Genomic DNA, 21,807 nt, shown 5'->3' with positions numbered 1-21,807 from the left:
CTCTTTCATGCTGCTTTTAAATGTTTGCTTTTGAGTGTAAAGTTTCGGTAACAGCCCTGATAAAATAGCAGCTAACCACTTCAGTGTACCTGTGATAAACCGTCTGTTCAGTTGAGCAGTCTAATTGGCACTTCTCTTAAAAATCCCAATTAATTTTTTCAATCAAAGCTATGTGGTCCTTTAAAATATACATACTGTATTCAAATAGGTGAGTGCAATCTCAAAATGCTTTTATAGTGCTACATAAATTACCTTTTCACTTTGCTTTTAATTTGTTTTTGTATCCTATAAAACTGTTCTTCTACAGCGCCTTGAGGTTTTGTCTGCAATTTCTGGGCTTTCTGAAACAATATTGCGTTCTTAGGAATCCTGTTTTTATTTTTTTTTCTGCATTCTTCTGAAAATACATTAATCTATAAAAGTGGACCTTTAAAATAAAAGTCTGTCAATACCACAATCCAAATTACACACTGTCTGCTGTTTCCAGCGCTGTGTGCTGGAGATTGTTTCACACCAGGGTTTGAAGTAGCTGAACCCTGCTGCTAATTGATTAATGTCTGTTGCCATTGTTAGTAGCACCCTGACCATTCAAAGACTATGTCTTTCTTTGACCTAAATAAATGGTTCAACGCACTAATCCCAACAAAAGAGGTTGCTTATGGCCCTAAACCCATTTATGGTATTCAACTTGGTGAATTACGTATTGATTAGTCCTTTTAGTATATTGTTGGCTTTAAGATGAACAAAGCAGAGCTTGGGGTGTCCGGACTTAATTCACAAGCCAGGTCATATACTCATAAGGTAGAAGTATGACTAGTCTGTGGGTAGATAGATGAACTGGAAATTGAACCTCAAAAGCTATCCTTCATCATAGCATTTCCCAGTACATATGGTTTGAGTGGAACATGACAACTTACAACCATCTCAAATTTTAATATATTTTTATCCATTAGAACTATGTTGTAAAAGTGATGATTATTTGTTAGTAGGTCTGCTATGTACTACATACAAAACTTTTGTAGCATCACAGCTTGTTTCTGGAATGGTACTGTACATTGTTCTGTTTGTGACTTCTATGTGCCATTTAACAAATTATAATAATACAGTAGAACTTTGCTACTTTTCACTAATGAATGGGAGACCCATTACACATTACTGAAGACTGTGAATAAGTACTTTTTAGAAGGGAGAAAAATAAAAACAGGAACATATGGATAATGCATCCAAAAATGTACTCTGTTCCTGTATTTGACAGTATTGTTTAGTTTAATTATTTATGCTATTCCACAGCATACTGGGAAAAACTTAGTTATATATTCTGCAAAAATATTGAAACCTTAGTAATATGAGACCTCACTATGCTAACTGCAGTTAATTTTTGTTGAGAAGTGGGCAAAACTTGCTATTTTTATGTGCAAGCTATAGGTACAGGTAATACGATCCTGTTGGATGCTATTTAGATGCAGTTAGCCTCCTCCAAAAATATTTTTTTAGCGTTCTACGTTCTCTTCAGTACATTCAGATAATCCTTATATGGGTTAATGGGAGTTTTCTGTACACACATTGATGCATGACTAGATTGGTTATTATAATTGTTTTTAAAAGGTTGTATTGGCTAGCAAATAAAATTTACTCTCTAAATAGAGTAATTGAAACATGGTTAAATATATTTAGCAAATTTTACGCACTTTATATTTCAGTCAGTCACTGCACTACAAAGCAATTTCTCCATTATCACTTTATTTTCTTTCCGAGCAGTGTTCACTTCACAATCCACAATTTCTTGATAAATTCACTACATACCTAAATTGGCCCTTTTTGTGATGAAAAATGCTTGACGTAGTTAAAGCTAGAGTTATATAAACTTATGTAGTTTTCTGGAAATAACCAAAAGTTTTTGTTTCTAACAGTTTGGCAGTTTTTAGAGTGCCTATCACCCACTGAAAATACTTATTAAATATTTGGTTTATATTGATAGCGTATACAAGCTGGTATCTTAAAAGCATTCAACAATCCAACAACTAAAACTGCAGATGAGGAAACTAAAAGAAAAGTGAAAGGTATGTTGTTATTTAATATAATATTGTCTTGTTATTTATAGTGATTTATTTTTAAGTTCTTTTTAGCAAATGAATCACTCTTTTCAAAAAAAAAAATTGAATGTACAAGTTTTAAAATGGGTTTCAGAGTAGCAGCCGTGTTAGTCTGTATTTGCAAAAAGAAAAGGAGTACTTGTGGCACCTTAGAGACTAACAAATTTATATGAGCATAAGCTTTCATGAGCTACAGCTCACTTCATCGGATGCATTCCGTGGAAAATACAGTGGGGAGATTTATATACATAGAGAACATGCAACAATCGGTGTTACCATACACACTGTAACGAGAGTGATCATTTAAGCTGAGCTATTACCAGCAGGAGAGTGGAGTGGGGTGGGGTGGGGGGAGAGACCTTTTGTAGTGATAATCAAGGTGGGCCATTTCCAGCAGTTGACAAGAATGTATGAGGAACAGTGGGGGGTGGGAATAAACATGAGGAAATAGTTTTGCTTTGTGTAATGACCCATCCACTCCCAGTCTGTATTCAAGCCTAAGCCCTGGTCTACACTAGGACTTTAGATCGAATTTAGCAGCGTTAAATCGATTTAAACCTGCACCCGTCCACACAATGAAGCCCTTTATTTCGACTTAAAGGGCTCTTAAAATCGATTTCCTTACTCCACCCCTGACAAGTGGATTAGCGCTTAAATCGACGTTGCCGGCTCGAATTTGGGGTACTGTGGACACAATTCGATGGTATTGGCCTCCGGGAGCTATCCCAGAGTGCTCCATTCTGACCGCTCTGGACAGCGCTCTCAACTCAGATGCACTGGCCAGGTAGACAGGAAAAGAACCGCGAACTTTTGAATCTCATTTCCTGTTTGGCCAGCGTGGCAAGCTGCAGGTGACCATGCAGAGCTCATCAGCAGAGGTGACCATGATGGAGTCCCAGAATCGCAAAAGAGCTCCAGCATGGACTGAACGGGAGGTACGGGATCTGATCGCTGTTTGGGGAGAGGAATCCGTGCTATCAGAACTCCGTTCCAGTTTTCGAAATGCCAAAACCTTTCTGAAAATCTCCCAGGGCATGAAGGACAGAGGCCATAACAGGGACCCGAAGCAGTGCCGCGTGAAACTGAAGGAGCTGAGGCAAGCCTACCAGAAAACCAGAGAGGCGAACAGCCGCTCTGGGTCAGAGCCCCAAACATGCCGCTTCTATGATGAGCTGCATGCCATTTTAGGGGGTTCAGCCACCACTACCCCAGCCGTGTTGTTTGACTCCTTCAATGGAGATGGAGGCAATACAGAAGTAGGTTTTGGGGACGAAGAAGATGATGATGAGGAGGTTGTAGATAGCTCACAGCAAGCAAGCGGAGAAACCGGTTTTCCCGACAGCCAGGAACTGTTTCTCACCCTAGACCTGGAGCCAGTACCCCCCGAACCCACCCAAGGCTGCCTCCTGGACTCAGCAGGCGGAGAAGGGACCTCTGGTGAGTGTACCTTTTAAAATGCTATACATGGTTTAAAAGCAAGCATGTGAAAGGATTACTTTGCCCTGGCATTTGCGGTTCTGCCTTTGCAAAAGGTTTCTGGGGAGGGCAGCCTTATTTCGTCCTTCATGGTAGGACACTTTACCACTCCAGGCCAGCAACACGTACTGGGGAATCACTGTAGAACAAAGCATTGCAGTGTATGTTTGCTGGCATTCAACCAAAATCCGTTCACGCGGTGGGAGGAGGCAAAATGCGACCTTGTAACGAAAGCACATGTGCTATGTATGTAATGTTAACTTTCAAGGTTTACCCTGAAAGAGTGTAGCCACTGTTTTATAAAATGTGTCTTTTTAAATACCGCTGTCCCTTTTTTTTTCTCCACCAGCTGCATGTGTTTCAATGATCACAGGATCTTCTCCTTCCCAGAGGCTAGTGAAGCTTAGAAAGAAAAAAAAACGCACTCGCGATGAAATGTTCTCCGAGCTCATGCTGTCCTCCCACACTGACAGAGCACAGACGAATGCGTGGAGGCAAATAATGTCAGAGTGCAGGAAAGCACAAAATGACCGGGAGGAGTGGTGGAGGGCTGAAGAGAGTAAGTGGCGGGCTGAAGAGAGTAAGTGGCGGGCTGAAGACAGGGCTGAAGCTCAAAGGTGGCGGCAGCGTGATGAGAGGAGGCAGGATTCAATGCTGAGGCTGCTGCAGGACCAAACCAGTATGCTCCAGTGTATGGTTGAGCTGCAGCAAAGGCAGCTGGAGCACAGACTGCCACTGCAGCCCCTCTGTAACCAACCGCCCTCCTCCCCAAGTTCCATAGCCTCCACACCCAGACGCCCAAGAACACGGTGGGGAGGCCTCCGGCCAACCAGCCACTCCCCCACAGAGGATTGCCCAAAAAAAAGAAGGCTGTCATTCAATAAATTTTAAAGTTGTAAACTTTTAAAGTGCTGTGCTTAAAGTGCTGTGTGGCATTTTCCTTCCCTCCTCCACCACCCCTCCTGGGATACCTTGGTAGTCATCCCCCTATTTGTGTGATGAATGAATAACGAATGCATGACTGTGAAGCAGCAATGACTTTATTGGCTCTGCAAGCAATGATTAAAGGGAGGAGGGGAGGGTGGTTAGCTTACAGGGAAGTAGAGTGAACCAAGGGGCGGGGGGGTTCATCAAGGAGAAACAAACAGAACTTTTACACCGTAGCCTGGCCAGTCATGAAACTGTTTTTCAAAGCTTCTCTGATGCGTACCGCGCCCTCCTGTGCTCTTCTAACCGCCCTGGTGTCTGGCTGCGCGTAACCAGCAGCCAGGCGATTTGCCTCAACCTCCGACCCCGCCATAAACGTCTCCCCCTTACTCTCACAGATATTGTGGAGCACACAGCAAGCAGTAATAACAGTGGGAATATTGGTTTCGCTGAGGTCTAAGCGAGTCAATAAACTGCGCCAGCGCGCCTTTAAACGTCCAAATGCACATTCTACCACCATTCTGCACTTGCTCAGCCTGTAGTTGAACAGCTCCTGACCACTGTCCAGGCTGCCTGTGTACGGCTTCATGAGCCATGGCATTAAGGGGTAGGCTGGGTCCCCAAGGATACATATAGGCATTTCAACATCCCCAACAGTTATTTTCTGGTCTGGGAATAAAGTCCCTTCCTGCAGCTTTTGAAACAGACCAGAGTTCCTGAAGATGCGAGCATCATGCACCTTTCCCGGCCATCCCACGTTGATGTTGGTGAAACGTCCCTTGTGATCCACCAGAGCTTGCAGCACTATTGAAAAGTACCCCTTGCGGTTTATGTACTCGGCGGCTTGGTGCTCCGGTGCCAAGATAGGGATATGGGTTCCATCTATAGCCCCACCACAGTTAGGGAATCCCATTGCAGCAAAGCCATCCACTATGACCTGCACATTTCCCAGGGTCACTACCCTTGATATCAGCAGATCTTTGATTGCGTGGGCTACTTGCATCACAGCAGCCCCCACAGTAGATTTGCCCACTCCAAATTGATTCCCAACTGACCGGTAGCTGTCTGGCGTTGCAAGCTTCCACAGGGCTATCGCCACTCGCTTCTCAACTGTGAGGGCTGCTCTCATCTTGGTATTCATGCGCTTCAGGACAGGGGAAAGCAAGTCACAAAGTTCCATGAAAGTGCCCTTACGCATGCGAAAGTTTCGTAGCCACTGGGAATCGTCCCAGACCTGCAACACTATGCGGTCCCACCAGTCTGTGCTTGTTTCCCGAGCCCAGAATCGGCGTTCCACAGCATGAACCTGCCCCATTAGCACCATGATGCATGCATTGTCAGGGCCCATGCTTTCAGAGAAATCTGTGTCCATGTCCTGATCACTCACGGGACCGCGCTGACGTCGCCTCCTCGCCCGGTATCGCGTTGCCATGTTCTGGTGCTGCATATACTGCTGAATAATGCGTGTGGTGGTTAATGTGCTCCTAATTGCCAAAGTGAGCTGAGCGGGCTCCATGCTTGCCGTGGTATGGCGTCCGCACAGAAAAAAGGCGCGGAACGATTGTCTGCCGTTGCTCTGACGGAGGGAGGGGCGACTGACGACACGGCTTACAGGGTTGGCTTCAGGGAGCTAAAATCAACAAAGGGGGTGCCTGTACATCAAGGAGTATTTCAGGCAGGACTGCACGGAGGGTTCCAATAAGAAATGGTGCACCTAAGTTATCGTTGTTATTGGAACAAGGAGGTTAGCCTGGCCTCTGATTGATACATGGCTAGATTTACCTCGCTGCACCTTCTCTGTGAGTGACTGCAGTGTGACCTAGAGGAATGAGTCCCCTAGACAGGGGAGGAGGCAAATGAGTACAAAACAAATCTGGTCTATTTCTTGTTTTGACCCACTCCATCTATCTTTTACATCTTTGGCTGGCAGCAGACGGTGCAGAAGGACTGCATGCCATCCACATCTCATGGCTGCTCGGCAGAAGATGGTACAGTACGCCTGCTAGCCATCCCCATCTCTTGCCTGCCTGGCAGAAGATGGTGCAATACGACTGCTAGCAATCCTCATCTCTTGCCTGCCTGGCAGAAGATGGTACAGTACGACTGCTAGCAGTCCGTATCGCCTGCCTGCTCACCATAAGACGGTTCAATAGGACTGACTGCAGGACTAAAGAGAATGACCTGGTCAAGTCACTCCAAATTTAGTCCCTGCGCCCATGTCTGCCCAGGCGCTCCCAGCCGACGCGGCCAGGAGCACCTCGGACACGATGAGGACGACTACCAATCGTATTGCACCGTCTGCTGCCAGAAGGCAAGGGGTTGCTGCTACTGTGCAGCAAAGCCGTACCGCGTCTGCCAGCACCCAGGAGACATAGGGTGACGGTTACCTGAGCGGGCTCCATGCTTGCTGTGGTATGGCGTCTGCACAGGTAACTCAGGAAAAAAGGCGCGAAATGATTGTCTGCCCTTGCTTTCACGGAGGGAGGGAGGGAACGGGGGCCTGACGACACGTACCCAGAACCACCCGCGACAATGTTTTAGCCCCATCAGAGCGCTCCATTGTGACTGCTCTGGACAGCACTCTCAGATGCCCGATTGTTTGCCATTGCTCTGACGCTGGGAGGGGCGCTTACAGGGTTGGCTTCAGGGAGCTAAAATCAACAAAGGGGGTGGCTTTACATCAAGGAGTATTTCAGGCAGGACTTCACAGAGGGTTCCAATAAGAAATGGTGCACCTAAGTTATTGTCCTTATTGGAGCAAGAAGGTTAGCCTGGCCTCTGATTGATACATGGCTAGATTTACCTCGCTGCATCTTGACTGCAGTGTGATCTAGAAGAATGAGTCCCCTAGACAGGGGAGGGGGGGAAGCAAATGAGTACAAAACAAATCTGGTCTATTTCTTGTTTTGACCCACTCCATCTATCTTTTACATCTTTGGCTGGCAGCAGACGGACTGCATGCCATCCACATCTCATGACTGCTCGGCAGAAGATGGTACAGCACGACTGCTAGCAGTCCGTATCGCCTGCCCGCTCACCATAAGACGGTTCAATAGGACTGACTGCAGGACTAAAGAGAATGACCTGGTCAAGTCACTCCAAATTTAGTCCCTGTGCCCATGTCTGCCCAGGCGCTCCTGATCGACCTCACAGAGGCGACCAGGAGCACCTCAGACATGACGATGACGGCTACCAGTCGTACTGTACCGTCTGCTGCCACAAGGCAAGGGGTTGCTGCTACTGTGTAGCAATGCCGTACCGCGTCTGCCAGCACCCAGGAGACATAGGGTGACGGTTACCTGAGCGGGCTCCATGCTTGCCATGGTATGGCGTCTGCACAGGTAACTCAGGAAAAAAGGCGCGAAATGATTGTCTGCCCTTGCTTTCACGGGGGGAGGGAGGGAACGGGAGGCTGACGATATGTACCCAGAACCACCCGCGACAATGTTTTAGCCCCATCAGGCATTGGGATCTCAACCCAGAATTCCAATGGGCAGCGGAGACTGCGGGAACTGTGGGATAGCTACCCACAGTGCAACGCTCCGGAAGTCGACGCTTGCCTCGGTACTGTGGAAGCGCTCCGCCGAGTTAATGCACTTAATGCACTTAGAGCATTTACTGTGGGGACACACACACTCGAATTTATAAAACCGATTTCTAAAAAACCGACTTCTATAAATTCGACCTTATTCCGTAGTGTAGACATACTCTAAGTTAATTGTATCCAGTTTGCAAATTAATTCCAATTCAGCAGTCTCTCCTTGGAATCTGTTTTTGAAGTCTTTTTGTTGAAGAATTGCCACTTTTAGGTCTGTAATGGAGTGACCAAAGAGACTGAAGTGTTCTCCGACTGGTTTTTGAATGTTATAATTCTTGATGTCTGATTTGTGTCCATTTATTCTTTTGTGTAGTGACTGTCCAGTTTGACCAATGTACATGGCAGAGGGGCATTGCTGGCACATGATGGTATATATCACATTGATAGATGTGCAGGTGAACAAGCCTCTGATAGTGTGGCTGATGTGATTAGGCCCTATGATGGTGTCCCCTGAATAGATATGTGGACAGAGTTGGCAACGGGCTTTGTTGCAAGGATAGGTTCCTGGGTTAGTGGTTCTGTTGTGTGGTGTGTGGTTGCTGGTGAGTATTTGCTTCAGGTTGGGGGGCTGTCTGTAAGCAAGGACTGGCCTGTCTCTCAAGATCTGTGAGAGTGATGGGTTGTCCTTCAGGATAGGTTGTAGATCCTTGATGATGCCTTGGAGAGGTTTTAGTTGGGGGCTGAAGGTGATGGCTAGTGGCGTTCTGTTATTTTCTTTGTTGGACCTGTCCTGTAGTAGGTGACTTCTGGGTACTCTTCTGGCTCTGTCAATCTGTTTCTTCACTTCAGCAGGTGGGTATTGTAGTTGTAAGAATGCTTGATAGAGATCTTGTAGGTGGTCTGAGGGGTTGGAGCAAATGCGGTTGTATCATAGAGCTTGGCTGTAGACGATGGATCGTGTGGTGTGGTCTGGATGAAAACTGGAGGCATGTCGGTAGGAATAACGGTCAGTAGGTTTCCAGTATAGGGTGGTGTTTATGTGACCATTGCTTATTAGCAACATAGTGTCCAGGAAGTGGATCTCTTGTGTGGACTGGTCCAGACTGAGGTTGATGGTGGGATGGAAATTGTTGAAATCATGGTGGAATTCCTCAAGGGCTTCTTTTCCATGGGTCCATATGATGAAGATGTCATCAATGTAGCGCAAGTAGAGTTAGGGGACGAGAGCTGAGGAAGCGTTGTTCTAAGCCAGCCATAAAAATGTTGGCATGCTGTGGGGCCATGCGGGTACCCATAGCAGTGCCGCTGATCTGAAGGTATACATTGTCCCCAAATGTGAAATAGTTATGGGTGAAGACAAAGTCACAAAGTTCAGCCACCAGGTTTGCTGTGACGTTATCGGGGATACTGTTCCTGACGGCTTGTAGTCCATCTTTGTGTGGAATGTTGGTGTAGAGGGCTTCTACATGCATAGTGGCCAGGATGGTGTTTTCAGGAAGATCACCGATGGATTGTAGTTTCCTCAGGAAGTCAGTGGTGTCTCGAAGATAGCTGGGAGTGCTGGTAGCGTAGGGCCTGAGGAGGGAGTCTACATAGCCAGACAATCCTGTTGTCAGGGTGCCAATGCCTGAGATGATGGGGCGTCCAGGATTTCCATGGTTTATGGATCTAGGGTAGCAGATAGAATCTCCCAGGTCGGGGTTCCAGGGGTGTGTCGGTGTGGATTTGTTCTTGTGCTTTTTCAGGGAGTTTCTTGAGCAAATGGTGTAGTTTCTTTCGGTAACCCTCAGTGGGATCAGAGGGTAATGGCTTGTAGAAAGTGGTGTTGGAGAGCTGCCTAGCGCCTCTTGTTCATATTCCAACCTATTCATGATGACGACAGCACCTCCTTTGTCAGCCTTTTTGATTATGATGTGTGAGTTGTTTCTGAGGCTGTGGGTGGTGTTGTGTTCTGCACGGCTGAGGTTATGGGGCAAGTGATGCTGCTTTTCCACAATTTCAGCCTGTGCACATCGGCGGAAGCACACTCTGTAGAAGTCCAGTCTGTTGTTTCGACCTTCAGGAGGAGTCCACCCAGAATCTTTCTTTTGGTAGTCTTGGTAGGAAGGTCTCTGTGGGTTAGTATGTTGTTCAGAGGTGTGTTGGAAATATTTCCCCTGTTTATTCCCCCCCTCCCCCCGCGCACCCCACATTGTTCCTGAGATGTTCTTGTCAACTGCTGGAAATGGCCCACCTTGATCATCACTACAAAAGGTTTCCTCCCCTCCATACCCTCTCTCTCCTGCTGGTAATAGCTCACCTTAAGTGATCACTCTCGTTACAGTGTGTATGGTAACACCCATTGTTTCATGTTCTCTATGTATATAAATCTCCCCACTGTATTATCCACTGAATGCATCCGATGAAGTAAGCTGTAGCTCATGAAAGCTTATACTCAAATAAGTTTTAAAATATAATTTTCAAAATTGACTGCCCTGAAGTACTGTAGATGGTTTTATAAGGCTTTTGTTACGTGTTATTCTGGTGCCATCTAGTGCACATGTAAAGTATCGAAGTGTTATGTACTAATCTGTTTCCAGTATCTAGAATAAAGGCTTTCTTTTGTTAATCACTATCATATAGGCATGTAAAACTTAGTTTTACTTCTAGTTAAATATTCTGCTGCATCTTCAGATCTTTCATTAAGGCCACAACCATTGCATCACTCATGAAGAGACCACCTAAAATGCATCGTTGATTAAATTGCCACAAGGTTGCTGACATCATAAGTGTATTAAGAATAACACAAAAACAAGATAATTAATTATTTCAATCAGGGCAATATTTTCTAAACCTGAGCCTTTTATTTACATAATACTTTGACTTTCTGTGTACAGGAAGCAATTAGCTTCATTAAAATTCCAAAGGTATTGTAATTGTTCTGAAAAATTAAGTTAATCCTTGCCAAATCTGCAGTAATTTGAGTTTGGTAATGTATTACAAATATATTGAACAGGTTTTGGTTATTAGTTGTACAATTTTTTTAGAAGCTATTTGTCATTTAGAAAATCAACCAGCAAGTTTTCTGCCTATATGCCTGCTACAGTGTAATAGAATATTGTATCAACAGGACTGATGACTTGCATTGTGTATTAAAATAAAAAAAACTTTTTAAAAAGGCCTCTTTTTAAGAGATGCAGCATTATTCTATTACTGAAGAAAGGGGGGGAGGGAGAAACTGAATTCTCTATTACTAAGTATTGACAAATATTCAATAAAATATTTTATTTACTTTAATTAATTTCATTAGTGCTAGGAAATATTTTGAATGTATTCCTACATTGTACTATGTGTTTTCAGAATAAACCATAGAAAGAATTACATTGTACTTATACAGTGGCATTGGATCTGTTTTTTCACATTAAAAAAGGTAATGTTTTTTCAGCATATGGAAGAGAGGGTGTGAAGATGAACTTCATAGATAGGATCTTTGTTGGTGAATTGACTAGCACTGTCATGTGTGAGGAATGTGAAAATGTAGGTATTTTGGAATTCAGCTCAATGTGGAATAGAATTGTATTGTCAATTTTATACTATTTATTTGTAAAAGGATTTTATTGAAGGGTTCTTATTAAAAAGGACTATTTTGTCCTTAAAATATTATCCTCTCCACTCATACAAAGGAGTCATATGATTTAGAAAAGATTTAAATGCTGTGATTTTTTGTGTCTAGCTAATCTTGGGCTGGAGGCTCCAAATTCTATAATAGTTTGGGAAATACTGATCATGTATTTAATGCAGCGTTTCCCAGATTTTTGAAAGCTGAGCCCCTCTTCAGGAAAATGAAACCAGTCCACCCTCCCTGCCCCCACAACTCTGTTATGTGTTGTTAAAGTTCTCCTCCATCTTAATGTATCCATTTTTCTTGCCCCCACGGCTAGTTCTTTGGGACATGAACCACACTTCGGGAAATGTTGATTTGATTACTGGGAGTGGGAAAATATATTTAATCAGATTATGGAATTAATATTGATCTAAATGGTCTCTTCTTGAAATACTTTTAGTAGTTAACTTGATATTTGTATTAAACAATGAATAACTTTAGTAACTTAGTATTGATCAACATTTTATCAAAAATAAGTAATTTCCATAATTGCTAGTATTTTCTTTAGTGTTTAAAAGGATGAAAAAAATTATTTTGATACATTTTCATGAATTATTGAATGTTGCATTTATATTTGGGTTACAATATTATATTTCATGTGATAGACATATAATAAACCCTTTCAGTCTGAATAATGAACCACAGTTCTGCAGTGACTGGTAATCTTCTCCTTGTGTAATGTGCAGAGTATATTTTTAATATGTCACTGGTATCAGTGAAGAACTTCATCTGCACACAATTTAGAAAGGTTAGAAGTCATGTGTACCATATTACTATTGCTTAGTCTGCACAGGAATCAGGAATTTGCTGGCTACAACCACATTAAAACAAGGTTCCAGCTCCGTTTCCTTTATCAGCGTTGGTGGGGATTTTTTTGTCTAGCACTGGTTCTTGCAAAATCCATCTCCACAGAAGCCTTGCTAAATTTCTGCTGACCCCCAAAAATAAACATGTAAACAAACAAACACCACTTAAATTTAAACTTGCAGTGCTAGGACAGTTCTAATCCTGATTATTTATTTTTCTAGCATCCAGAAATACATTGGGTGCATCACAAAACAAGTAAAAATGTTTTCCTAGCTAAATTTAACATAACACCCACAAGTGAGGGTCATAAACATACAAGGGGAAAGGAATGGCAAGGATGACAGTAATAAGAGAACATGGTTAGTCAGTGAGCTGTATATACATCTTGGTATTTTTTGTTTGTTTACCTTCCACTAACTACTCATAAGCAAGGTAGTAAATTTTTTTTTTTTAAGAAGGGATTTGAATGTGGCGAGAAAGGGAGCTTAGTAAACAGGTTTTGGCAGGATATTCCAGGCATAAGGTCAGCCTGGAAGAGGGCATGAAAAGAAAATGTAGATAAAGCTGGGTGACGTAATATCTTTTACTGGACCAGCTTCTGTTGGTGAGAGAGAGACAAGCCTTTGAACTACACAGAGCCTGAAGAAGAGCTCTGTGTAGCTTGAAAGCTTGTCTCTCTCGCCAACAGAAGTTGGTCCAGTAAAAGATATTACCTCAACTACCTCATCTCTCAAATATCCTGGGACTGACACAGCTACAACTGCACTGCATATGTAGATAAAGTCCAACTCTCTCTAATTCTAGCATACATTTTTATTATGGTTTTGAGGAAGCAAAACATAATTTTGGAATAAAAGAGGGTATTTTTAAATACCCTATTAACATTTTCCATGGATTGGCTTTAATTTAACTACTAGTACCACTCTAAGTATAGATGCATGACCCAAGAAATTCGCTTTTTAGCTTTCGTGAATGAACCAGTTACATGATTTAACCCATTTGGAGGTACATCACTTCAGATATGATTAGGCAGAATCCTGTCATTTTACCCACTTGATATAATTGTCATTTACTCAACAATAATTGCATTCATGAACAGTGCAAAAGCTCAAACATTTCTGCATAGGGTCAAAAGATTCCAAGTTTCCCTTCAGAGAGTTTACTCTGCAGTTTTCCATTGGGTTTTCACCCTCTTCCTGCAGAAGAAATTGGTAATCCAACCACAAACACCACATGTCCTCTAACATCTGCATAGATCTCAGAGATCCGCCAGCTATCACGTGATTCCTTTGGCTCACTGCCTGTTCCATTGTGCCATGTTGTTCAAGCCGTGCTGCTAGTGACTCCCCATCCAGCATCTGCCTCTGGGACTTCACTGTCAAAGGGTTTCCCTATCTTTTCAGTTGGCTCTGGGTTCTGGGATGGGGACAAGATGCATCTCCCCTGCTTACCTCCTGCCCTCTCATGTATTGCTACACCCTTAGAGAGCCTGTGCAGGTGAGGGAATACTTAGAGGCAACTGACATGGAGGATAGGTCCATCAATGGCTATTAGCCAGGATGGTCAAGGATGCAACCCCCAAGCTCTGGGTATCCTTAAGCCTGTAGGACCGAACGACCAGATGGATCACTTGATAATTGCCCTGTTCTGTTCATTCCCTCTGGAGCATCTGGCACCAGACACTGTCAGAAGATAGTGGCTTGGGTTGGATGGACCATTGGGCTGACCCAGTAGGGCCGTTCTTATGACACTCTTTGAGTCGGGAGGGAAGTTCTTTTCTGTGTATGGATCACAGGGATATGACTTTGTTCAGTGTTTTTATACACTGAAATTTGACATCACATTCTCTAATGCTTACTGACCCAAAATAAAATCACAGTTAGCTTTAAGTAAATATTTAGCACTATGTTTGTAGAAAGTTCTTCATTCTAATTAAAAAGATCTTGCACCTGAGAATTAGCTTTTGTATAGTTTTGTTTCTACTATAATAGAAACATGGAAAATTCATGCTAGAACTCTAATACAGTTCTTTGTATTTAATTGTCTTTTCCTCCAAGATTTCCACAGTAAAGGAACCTTTCATTGATCTTTCACTTCCTATAATAGAAGAGAGGGTAAGAAACAAATCAAATATTTAATAAATAATCACAGCTTCTGCTGAAGTATGTTTTTATACATCTGTATAAAAATGTGTGTATAGAAAAGTATAGATACACATTCTTTTGATTTATAACCTTAGAGTGTGTGTGTGTGTGTGTGTGTGTAATATATGATTATGTAATTTGTATATGTATATAAAATTAAATTAGCCTAAATGTAGAACAATTCATAAATAGTCATATATGTTGTTTTGAGTTTAGTTTTATAATACTTTGTGTACATATACCCATACACATTCAAACAGATTATTGTTAAATTAGACTAAATGCAAACCAATTTCAGGGTACTTAGAAGCTTTTGAAAAGTCAGTTCCCAATCTGTTGCTTTCTATATCTAAAGAAATGACTAAAGTAGTATTTAAATGCTCTAAGATTTACCCGCAACTCTCACTGAAGGCTACCGAAGTGATGAAGTAATGTAAAAATTGGTTCATTATGAATATCATTGTTCCAGTTTATTTTAGATCATTATTTTGAATGTAATGATTAGTGCACAGTTTTATAAGCTCTCTTCATTAATTGGAAGAAAGTCTTGGCGGGGTTTTTTGTTTTTTGTTTTTTAAGTATCCTTCTTAGCTCCTCCCCTCTAGATTCACATGTATGCTTGTGAGAGCATTTAATAACTTAAGTAAAAAAGGAACTGATGGTTGGAGGCTGGAACACAATTATTTGTTAATTTTGTTTGTTTGACCCCGGTTGCAAATTTCACCCTTCTGCATCTGTGAAGGCAGTGGTCTTCCAAGAGAATTCTCTCTGTGGGGAAGATACAGTTTTTTCACCACCTCTCTGCCCCAGTGGTTCTACTAGGGAAAGGCAGTTTTAACTTGTGTTTGAGGATTACTGAGAATGAGTGGTGTCAAGGTTCCTCCCCCACTCTGAACTCTAGGGTACAGATGTGGGGACCTGCATGAAAAACCTCCTAAGCTTATCTTTACCAGCTTAGGTCAAAACTTCCCCAAGGTACAAAATATTACACCCGTTATCCTTGGAATGGCCGCTACCACCACCAAACTAATACTGGTTACTGGGGAAGAGCTGTTTGGACGCGTCTTTCCCCCCAAAATACTTCCCAAAACCTTGCACCCCACTTCCTGGACAAGGTTTGGTAAAAAGCCTCACCAATTTGCCTAGGTGACTACAGACCCAGACCCTTGGATCTCAAGAACAATGAACAATCCTCCCAACACTTGCACCCCCCCTTTCCTGGGAAATGTTGGATAAAAAGCCTCACCAATTTGCATAGGTGACCACAGACCCAAACCCTTGGATCTGAGAACAATGAAAAAGCATTCAGTTTTTACAAGAAGACTTTTAATAAAAAATAGAAGTAAATAGAAATAAAGAAATCCCCCCTGTAAAATCAGGATGGTAGATATCTTACAGGGTAATTAGATTCAAAAACATAGAGAACCCCTCTAGGCAAAACCTTAAGTTACAAAAAAGATGCACAGACAGAAATAGTTATTCTATTCAGCACAATGCTTTTCTCAGCCATTTAAAGGAATCCTAATCTAACACATACCTAGCTAGATTACTTACTAAAAGTTCTAAGACTCCATTCCTGTTCTGTCTCTGGCAAGAGCAGCATACAGACAGACACAGACCCCTTTGTTTCTCTCCCTCCTCCCAGCTTTTGAAAGTATCTTGTCTCCTCATTGGTCATTTTGGTCAGGTGCCAGCGAGGTTACCTTTAGCTTCTTAACCCTTTACAGGTGAGAGGAGCTTTCCCCTGGCCAGGAGGGATTTCAAAGGGGTTTACCCTTCCCTTTATATTTATGACAAGTGGAATTGGTGCCTCTTTGATCATATTGTTTTCCTGGGAATGGAAGTTCCCATTTTTATATCTGCAGGCCCTTGGGTGTCACTGCAGTTTTCCCAGGGCTGATTCAGGCCCTGTGTGTGTGTGTGTGTGTGTACTGTCTAGATGTAGATCACTATTTAATTCCCACCTCTTGTGGATCTCAGGTGGTCCTTCAAATATGTCTGTATAGTGGGTTATGTTCTATAAACGTAGAAAGCAGTTGTGTATCACAAGTCAGAGGCCAATTAACCAAAGAATGTGGCTTTATTTAGACTAGTACTTTTCAAAAATTGCAACTAAGAAGCTGAGAGAGAGCTCTCATATCATGGAACCAACATGGCTACAACACTGCAATCAACTAAGAAACTTGCATTTTGTTATTTTATGGGTACAAGGAAAACAGGATTTTATGTAATTTCTTTCCTAAGTCATAATATTTTATTTCTCAGGTCTCAAAACCCGTGCCTTTGGGAAGGACAAGTAAATGTAAAAATGTACAAGAGGCAGATCTTGGTCAGTTCAACTGCTCTTCTATTACTGCGCCAAATAATCAACAACCAAAAATCACCAGGAGACATTCTTTAACAAAAGATAAGGTAAGAAAGTAACGGCATTGCTGGCCAACTTTATATTCAAACCCTGTTCGAATGTTTCAGGTAACAAAGTAGAATTCTAGTGTGCTTAACACTCTACAGTGAATGGGAGGCTTAAAAAAATCAACTTCAAATTGATCTGCTGCATATTTACTTCTAGCTTTCTAGATGTTGGAATTTTTAAAGTTCATATTTTTAAATAGCTAAATTACAGATTTATAACAATATATAGAACATTATGTGCATGAAAAATCAGTGATCGGGGTGCCATGTGATTTGAAAATATGGCTTTGTTTGTAAAAGTGAAATCTTTTCTCTAGATTAGTTTTTAATTCATGTGACTTTGTTTCGTTGACCTCCCACCTCTTGCTATCCTCCAAGTTTGCTTCTGGCAGAAATCACAGGCGTGGTAATGCTGGCAGAGAGAGCAGGCAAGTCAGCATTGGTGCCATTTGGTGGATCAGTTGGCAGGGTGTGCTACAAGAGTAGTACAGCCCGCACCGTCCCCCGGGAGACTGAGAACATGGCTTTTTTGATGCACTCAGCCTCCAGTTGCCCAAGGGCTTGGGCATCACAGTTCAGCCCCTTAACAGGGTCCTTCTTGATGGTGGCACAACATTCTGCAGATCTGCCAAACTAACAAAAATGATCATTAACACTGAAGTTCTTTCCTTTGTCGTGCTCTGTTCTATAGTATTTCACAAGAAAGCATTTTCTTTTTAAAAATTTTCAGAGCTCTGCAGAGGAAAGGAAATCTGTAATCCATGTTGTGTGTATGCATTATGGCTAATAATGACACATGTGACAGAGGATTTGGATTGGTATTAATGTTCTCCATTTAGAATATGCTTTTTGTAAGCCTTCTTATTGTATGTAGGGTCCAGCAGATTATTAGAATATGCCAGAATACCAATGCTGACATGACTTAAACAATTCCTGAATGTATATGAAACTATTAATAAAATTGACAGAAGCATAAAACTCTGCAGGTGGTTTCAGTCAGTGAATTATGAATCAAACTATAAATCTGATTTTTAATACTATTTTTAAATACAGGATTCATTTAAAATTAGTATTCCAAGTCTAGGCTAGACAAAACTCTCTAATAGATTGTAGGAAGCAACTCTGTTTTCCCAGTTATAGAAAAAATGACCTAATAAATCTGTCCCATCTCTAATTCGTGTGGTTCTGTGATTCAGAAATCCTTATGCTTCTGCCATTCGCTCTACATTAATATGAAGCTCATGAGAGAGAGTGTAGTCCACACCTCTGTTGTTGCTGTAGTTTGGCTGGAGACAGTTGTCTGCATGGCTGCGGGAGTAAGGGAAGAAGCACACACACTGGTACTAGCTGGAGAACGTTTGTGAATCCTTTTACTATTTTTGAAGTGATTAAAAAGTTTGTTGAAAAGATCTTTTTTTGGTATCTTTTTCGTGTTCATTTTTATTAAAGATTTTTTAATATAACGGAATTTCTCAGTTTTAAGTAAAATTCAATATATTTCAAAATCGTAAATCAGAATTCTTGTATGAACAAGACAGCCTAGGTCCCATGAAAATTTAAATGATTAGAAATCTGGGAGTGCTATTTCTTTCTTTGTTGGCAGCAAAATGTATAATCAATCCAACTAAACTAACAGTCCAAGTTTACGAGAAGAATGTAGAGTCACTACCATCCACAGCTGAAGCTGTAGTGTCACAAATTTGATATGATTGGTCTCAGGAAATGTTGATCTCACTAATTATGTAAAATCTCTTTCTGCCCGGTGTACGGATCTACATTTAAGCACGAGATTATCTAAAGAATTTAGGAGATCAAGTCTATACACTATAAGGTCTTCGAGGCAGGGGACTGTTTTGTTTTGTGTTTTTGTTTGTACAGTGTCTAGCACAATGGGGTCCTGATCCATGAATGGGGCGCCTAGGTGCTAACACAATACAAACCAATTAATTAATTAATAATAATTGTATAGCCGGATGATAAATCAAAATATTGGGTTTTATTGTGTTTTGAAAGTGTCTGTCATAAGTTGTATTTACTGCTGCTTAATGATAGCTGACTCTCTTTCGATTCACTGGTATATTTTTTTCTGTTTCTCTCCCACGCCCCTTTGAAATAATATCGTGGCAATTTCCAGAATCAGTTAAATCATGAAAGAAGTCTTGCCAGGAAATCTTCCTCTGGGGAGGAGGAGAGAAGTCCAGTTATCATGCATGAGAAAAGAAAGCTTGAAGTAGAAGGTGGTTCTGGAGTTTTGTATTCTGAGGCCATAAATACAGCTACTGAATCCACAGCAAATGGAAGTCAGACTGAAGGCAGTGAAAAAGAAGTCAGCCGTTCCGAAAGTAGCGTTGATGCAGACAGCGAAGCCTCAGAAGGTGAAAGTGCTGCTAAGCAAGAAGTTACTGGTAGATCCAGTAACGCGTCTGGTTTACATGTTGACGGGCTTAACCACTTAGTAAACATTAGACTGCCACACAGCAAACCAAGTGACAGTAATAATGAGATGATCACCAGTGCCATAGCCAAGCTTAGCTTCAACAGTGTTGGAAACGAAAGCGAAGAACCCGTCAGTGAGGATCCATCATTAAGTCTGTCAAACAATTCAGTGTTTTCAGTGGAAAAGTCCCCTTTGTCCCAAAGCCCTCAAAATGCTTTTCAGACCCTTTCTCAAAGTTATATAACTAGCTCTAAAGAATGTTCTGTTCAGTCCTGCCTCTACCAGTTTACATCCATGGAGCTTTTAATGGGGAACAACAAGCTTTTATGTGAGAATTGTACAGAAAGGAAACAGAAGTATCAAAACAAAACTCACACCACAGGTAATGTGCTAATGTTGTGTATGTGTTATTCATTTAAACAACTCTCTTTTAACACACTCAGGGGTCTGCCCTGCGTCCAGTACTATGCAATGACTTGGATAATGGAGTGGAGAGTATGCTTATAAAACTGTGGATGACACCAAGTGGGGCGGGGTTGCTAGCACTTTGGTCAGGATTAGAATTCAAAACAATCTTGAACATTCTAGAATTAGTCTGAAATCAACAAGATAAAATTCAATAAAAAGTGTAAAATGCTTCACTTGGGAAGGAAAAAAAAACAAATGCACAACGACCAAATGGGGAATAACTGGCTCGGCAGTAGTGCTGCTGAAAAGGATCTAGGGGTTAAAGAAAAGGCTAATATCATTCTGGGTATATTAACAGACTGTCATATGTAAGATTGACATTTCGGGGTGCAGTCCAGACCAGAGAGAGGTGATGTCAGAGCCTGCCCGGTAACCCCCAGTGCCTTAAATGGCCTGCTGCTGTGGTTCACTGCCCAGATACCAACAGCCAGCGTACAAGCCAGCACTGAGTGTCTGTGTGCTATGGAGCTCTGGTTCAGTGCTCTGACCCCAGCAGCCTGCCTACAGCACGACCGTTTCACCCTGGTCTCCACCAGCCTGGGTTACCATCTGCTCGTTGTGTTGGAGCTCAGGGTGAAACGGTCGTGCTGTAGGCAGGCTGCTGGGGTCAGAGCACTGAACCAGTGCTGCACAGACGCTCAGTGCTGGCTTGTATCCTGGCTTTTGTTGGCCTTCAACATCGGAGCTGGCAGTGTGGCTGCACCGCTTGCTTGAAGTAGTTTCCATCGTATCCAGGGTTTACAGTTTGGTTCAATGGCTCTCAGCACCCCCACTATACAAATTGTTCCAGCATCCCTGCCAGGCAGTGAACCACAGCAGCAGGGCATTTAAGGCACTCTGGGTTACTGGCTAGGTGGTTACACAACCTCTCACTGGTCTTGATTGCACCCCAGATTGGTGTAAACAAACAGGATCTTCACACAGCTTGCTATTTTGAGTGTGATTTACACTTTCAGGGCTGATAAAATAGTTTTAAGCGATTCTCAAGTGAGAAGATTGGGATCAATCAAGGGAAGGCTACAGTTTGTTATTTTCTGTTTGTTTATTTTGGGTGAGAAACAAAGGAAGTTTAAATTGAGGATCAACGAAGCAACCTCAAAGTTAGAGCTGGCTAAATTGGAAAAAGGGCAAAAAGGCCTAAAACAGGAGGCTGAGAGAGCAGCATAGGAACACCAAAAATGGGAAGCCAAACAGAGAGAGAGAGAGCGTGAGCACCAAAAATTAGAGGCAGAGCAGCGAGCCAGGCAGAGGGAAGCGGAAAACCAGCATCGTGTTACAAAGACGTGTTCTGGTTGGCACTGGAGAGGCCTCAGCTGGAGTACTGTGGCCAGTTCTGGGCACCGTGCTTCAAGAAAGATATAAATAAATTGAAGAGAGTCTAGAGAACAACAAAAAAATAATAGGTTTAGAAAAACTGACCTATAGGAAAAGATATTTTTAAAAAAACAAAACAAACAAACAAAAAAAAACCAAAAAAACCTGGGCATATTTAGTCTTGAGCAAAGAAGACTGGGAAGGAACCTGATAAGTCTCTTTAAATATTTTAATGGCTGTTATAAAGAGGACTGTGGTCAATTGTTCTCCATGTCAGCTTTATGTAGGACAAGAAGTAATGGGCTCAATCTGCAGCAAGGGAGATTTAGGTTAGATATTGGGAAGAACATTTTACCTATAAGGTTTGTAAGCACTGGAATAGGTTTCCAAGAGAAGTTGTGGCATTCCTGCTGTTGGACATTTTTAAGAATGGGTTAGACAAACCCCGGTCAGGAATGGTGTTGGTTTACTTCCCCACCTGCCTCAGTGTAGGGGGCTAGACTTGGTGGCCTCTCAAACAAATATTCTTGCTCCTGTGTTTACTGTAC

General features: G+C 42.2%; 1 protein-coding gene across 2 annotated transcripts in view; it reads left to right on the top strand.

The window, feature by feature from the left end:
• The window catches only part of USP45 (ubiquitin specific peptidase 45), a 112,404-nt gene that overhangs the window by 75,084 nt on the left and 15,513 nt on the right, over positions 1-21,807 (top strand). The window contains exons 10-14 of one of the 2 annotated variants that reach the window (XM_048844936.2): positions 1,979-2,060; positions 11,459-11,550; positions 14,542-14,598; positions 16,894-17,040; positions 19,175-19,859. In XM_048844936.2, the coding sequence (XP_048700893.2) occupies positions 1,979-2,060; positions 11,459-11,550; positions 14,542-14,598; positions 16,894-17,040; positions 19,175-19,859 (1,063 nt within the window). Of the gene's footprint in view, positions 1-1,978; positions 2,061-11,458; positions 11,551-14,541; positions 14,599-16,893; positions 17,041-18,236; positions 18,435-19,174; positions 19,860-21,807 lie in introns of those variants that run through there. The other variant, XM_075126597.1, reaches the window with a different exon arrangement.

The sequence above is a fragment of the Caretta caretta genome, chromosome 3, assembly GCF_965140235.1.
Source record: "Caretta caretta isolate rCarCar2 chromosome 3, rCarCar1.hap1, whole genome shotgun sequence".
NCBI lineage: Eukaryota > Metazoa > Chordata > Testudines > Cheloniidae > Caretta > Caretta caretta.
The sequence above is the reverse complement of the archived record's forward strand: the minus strand, read 5'-3'. Positions and strand labels throughout refer to the sequence as shown.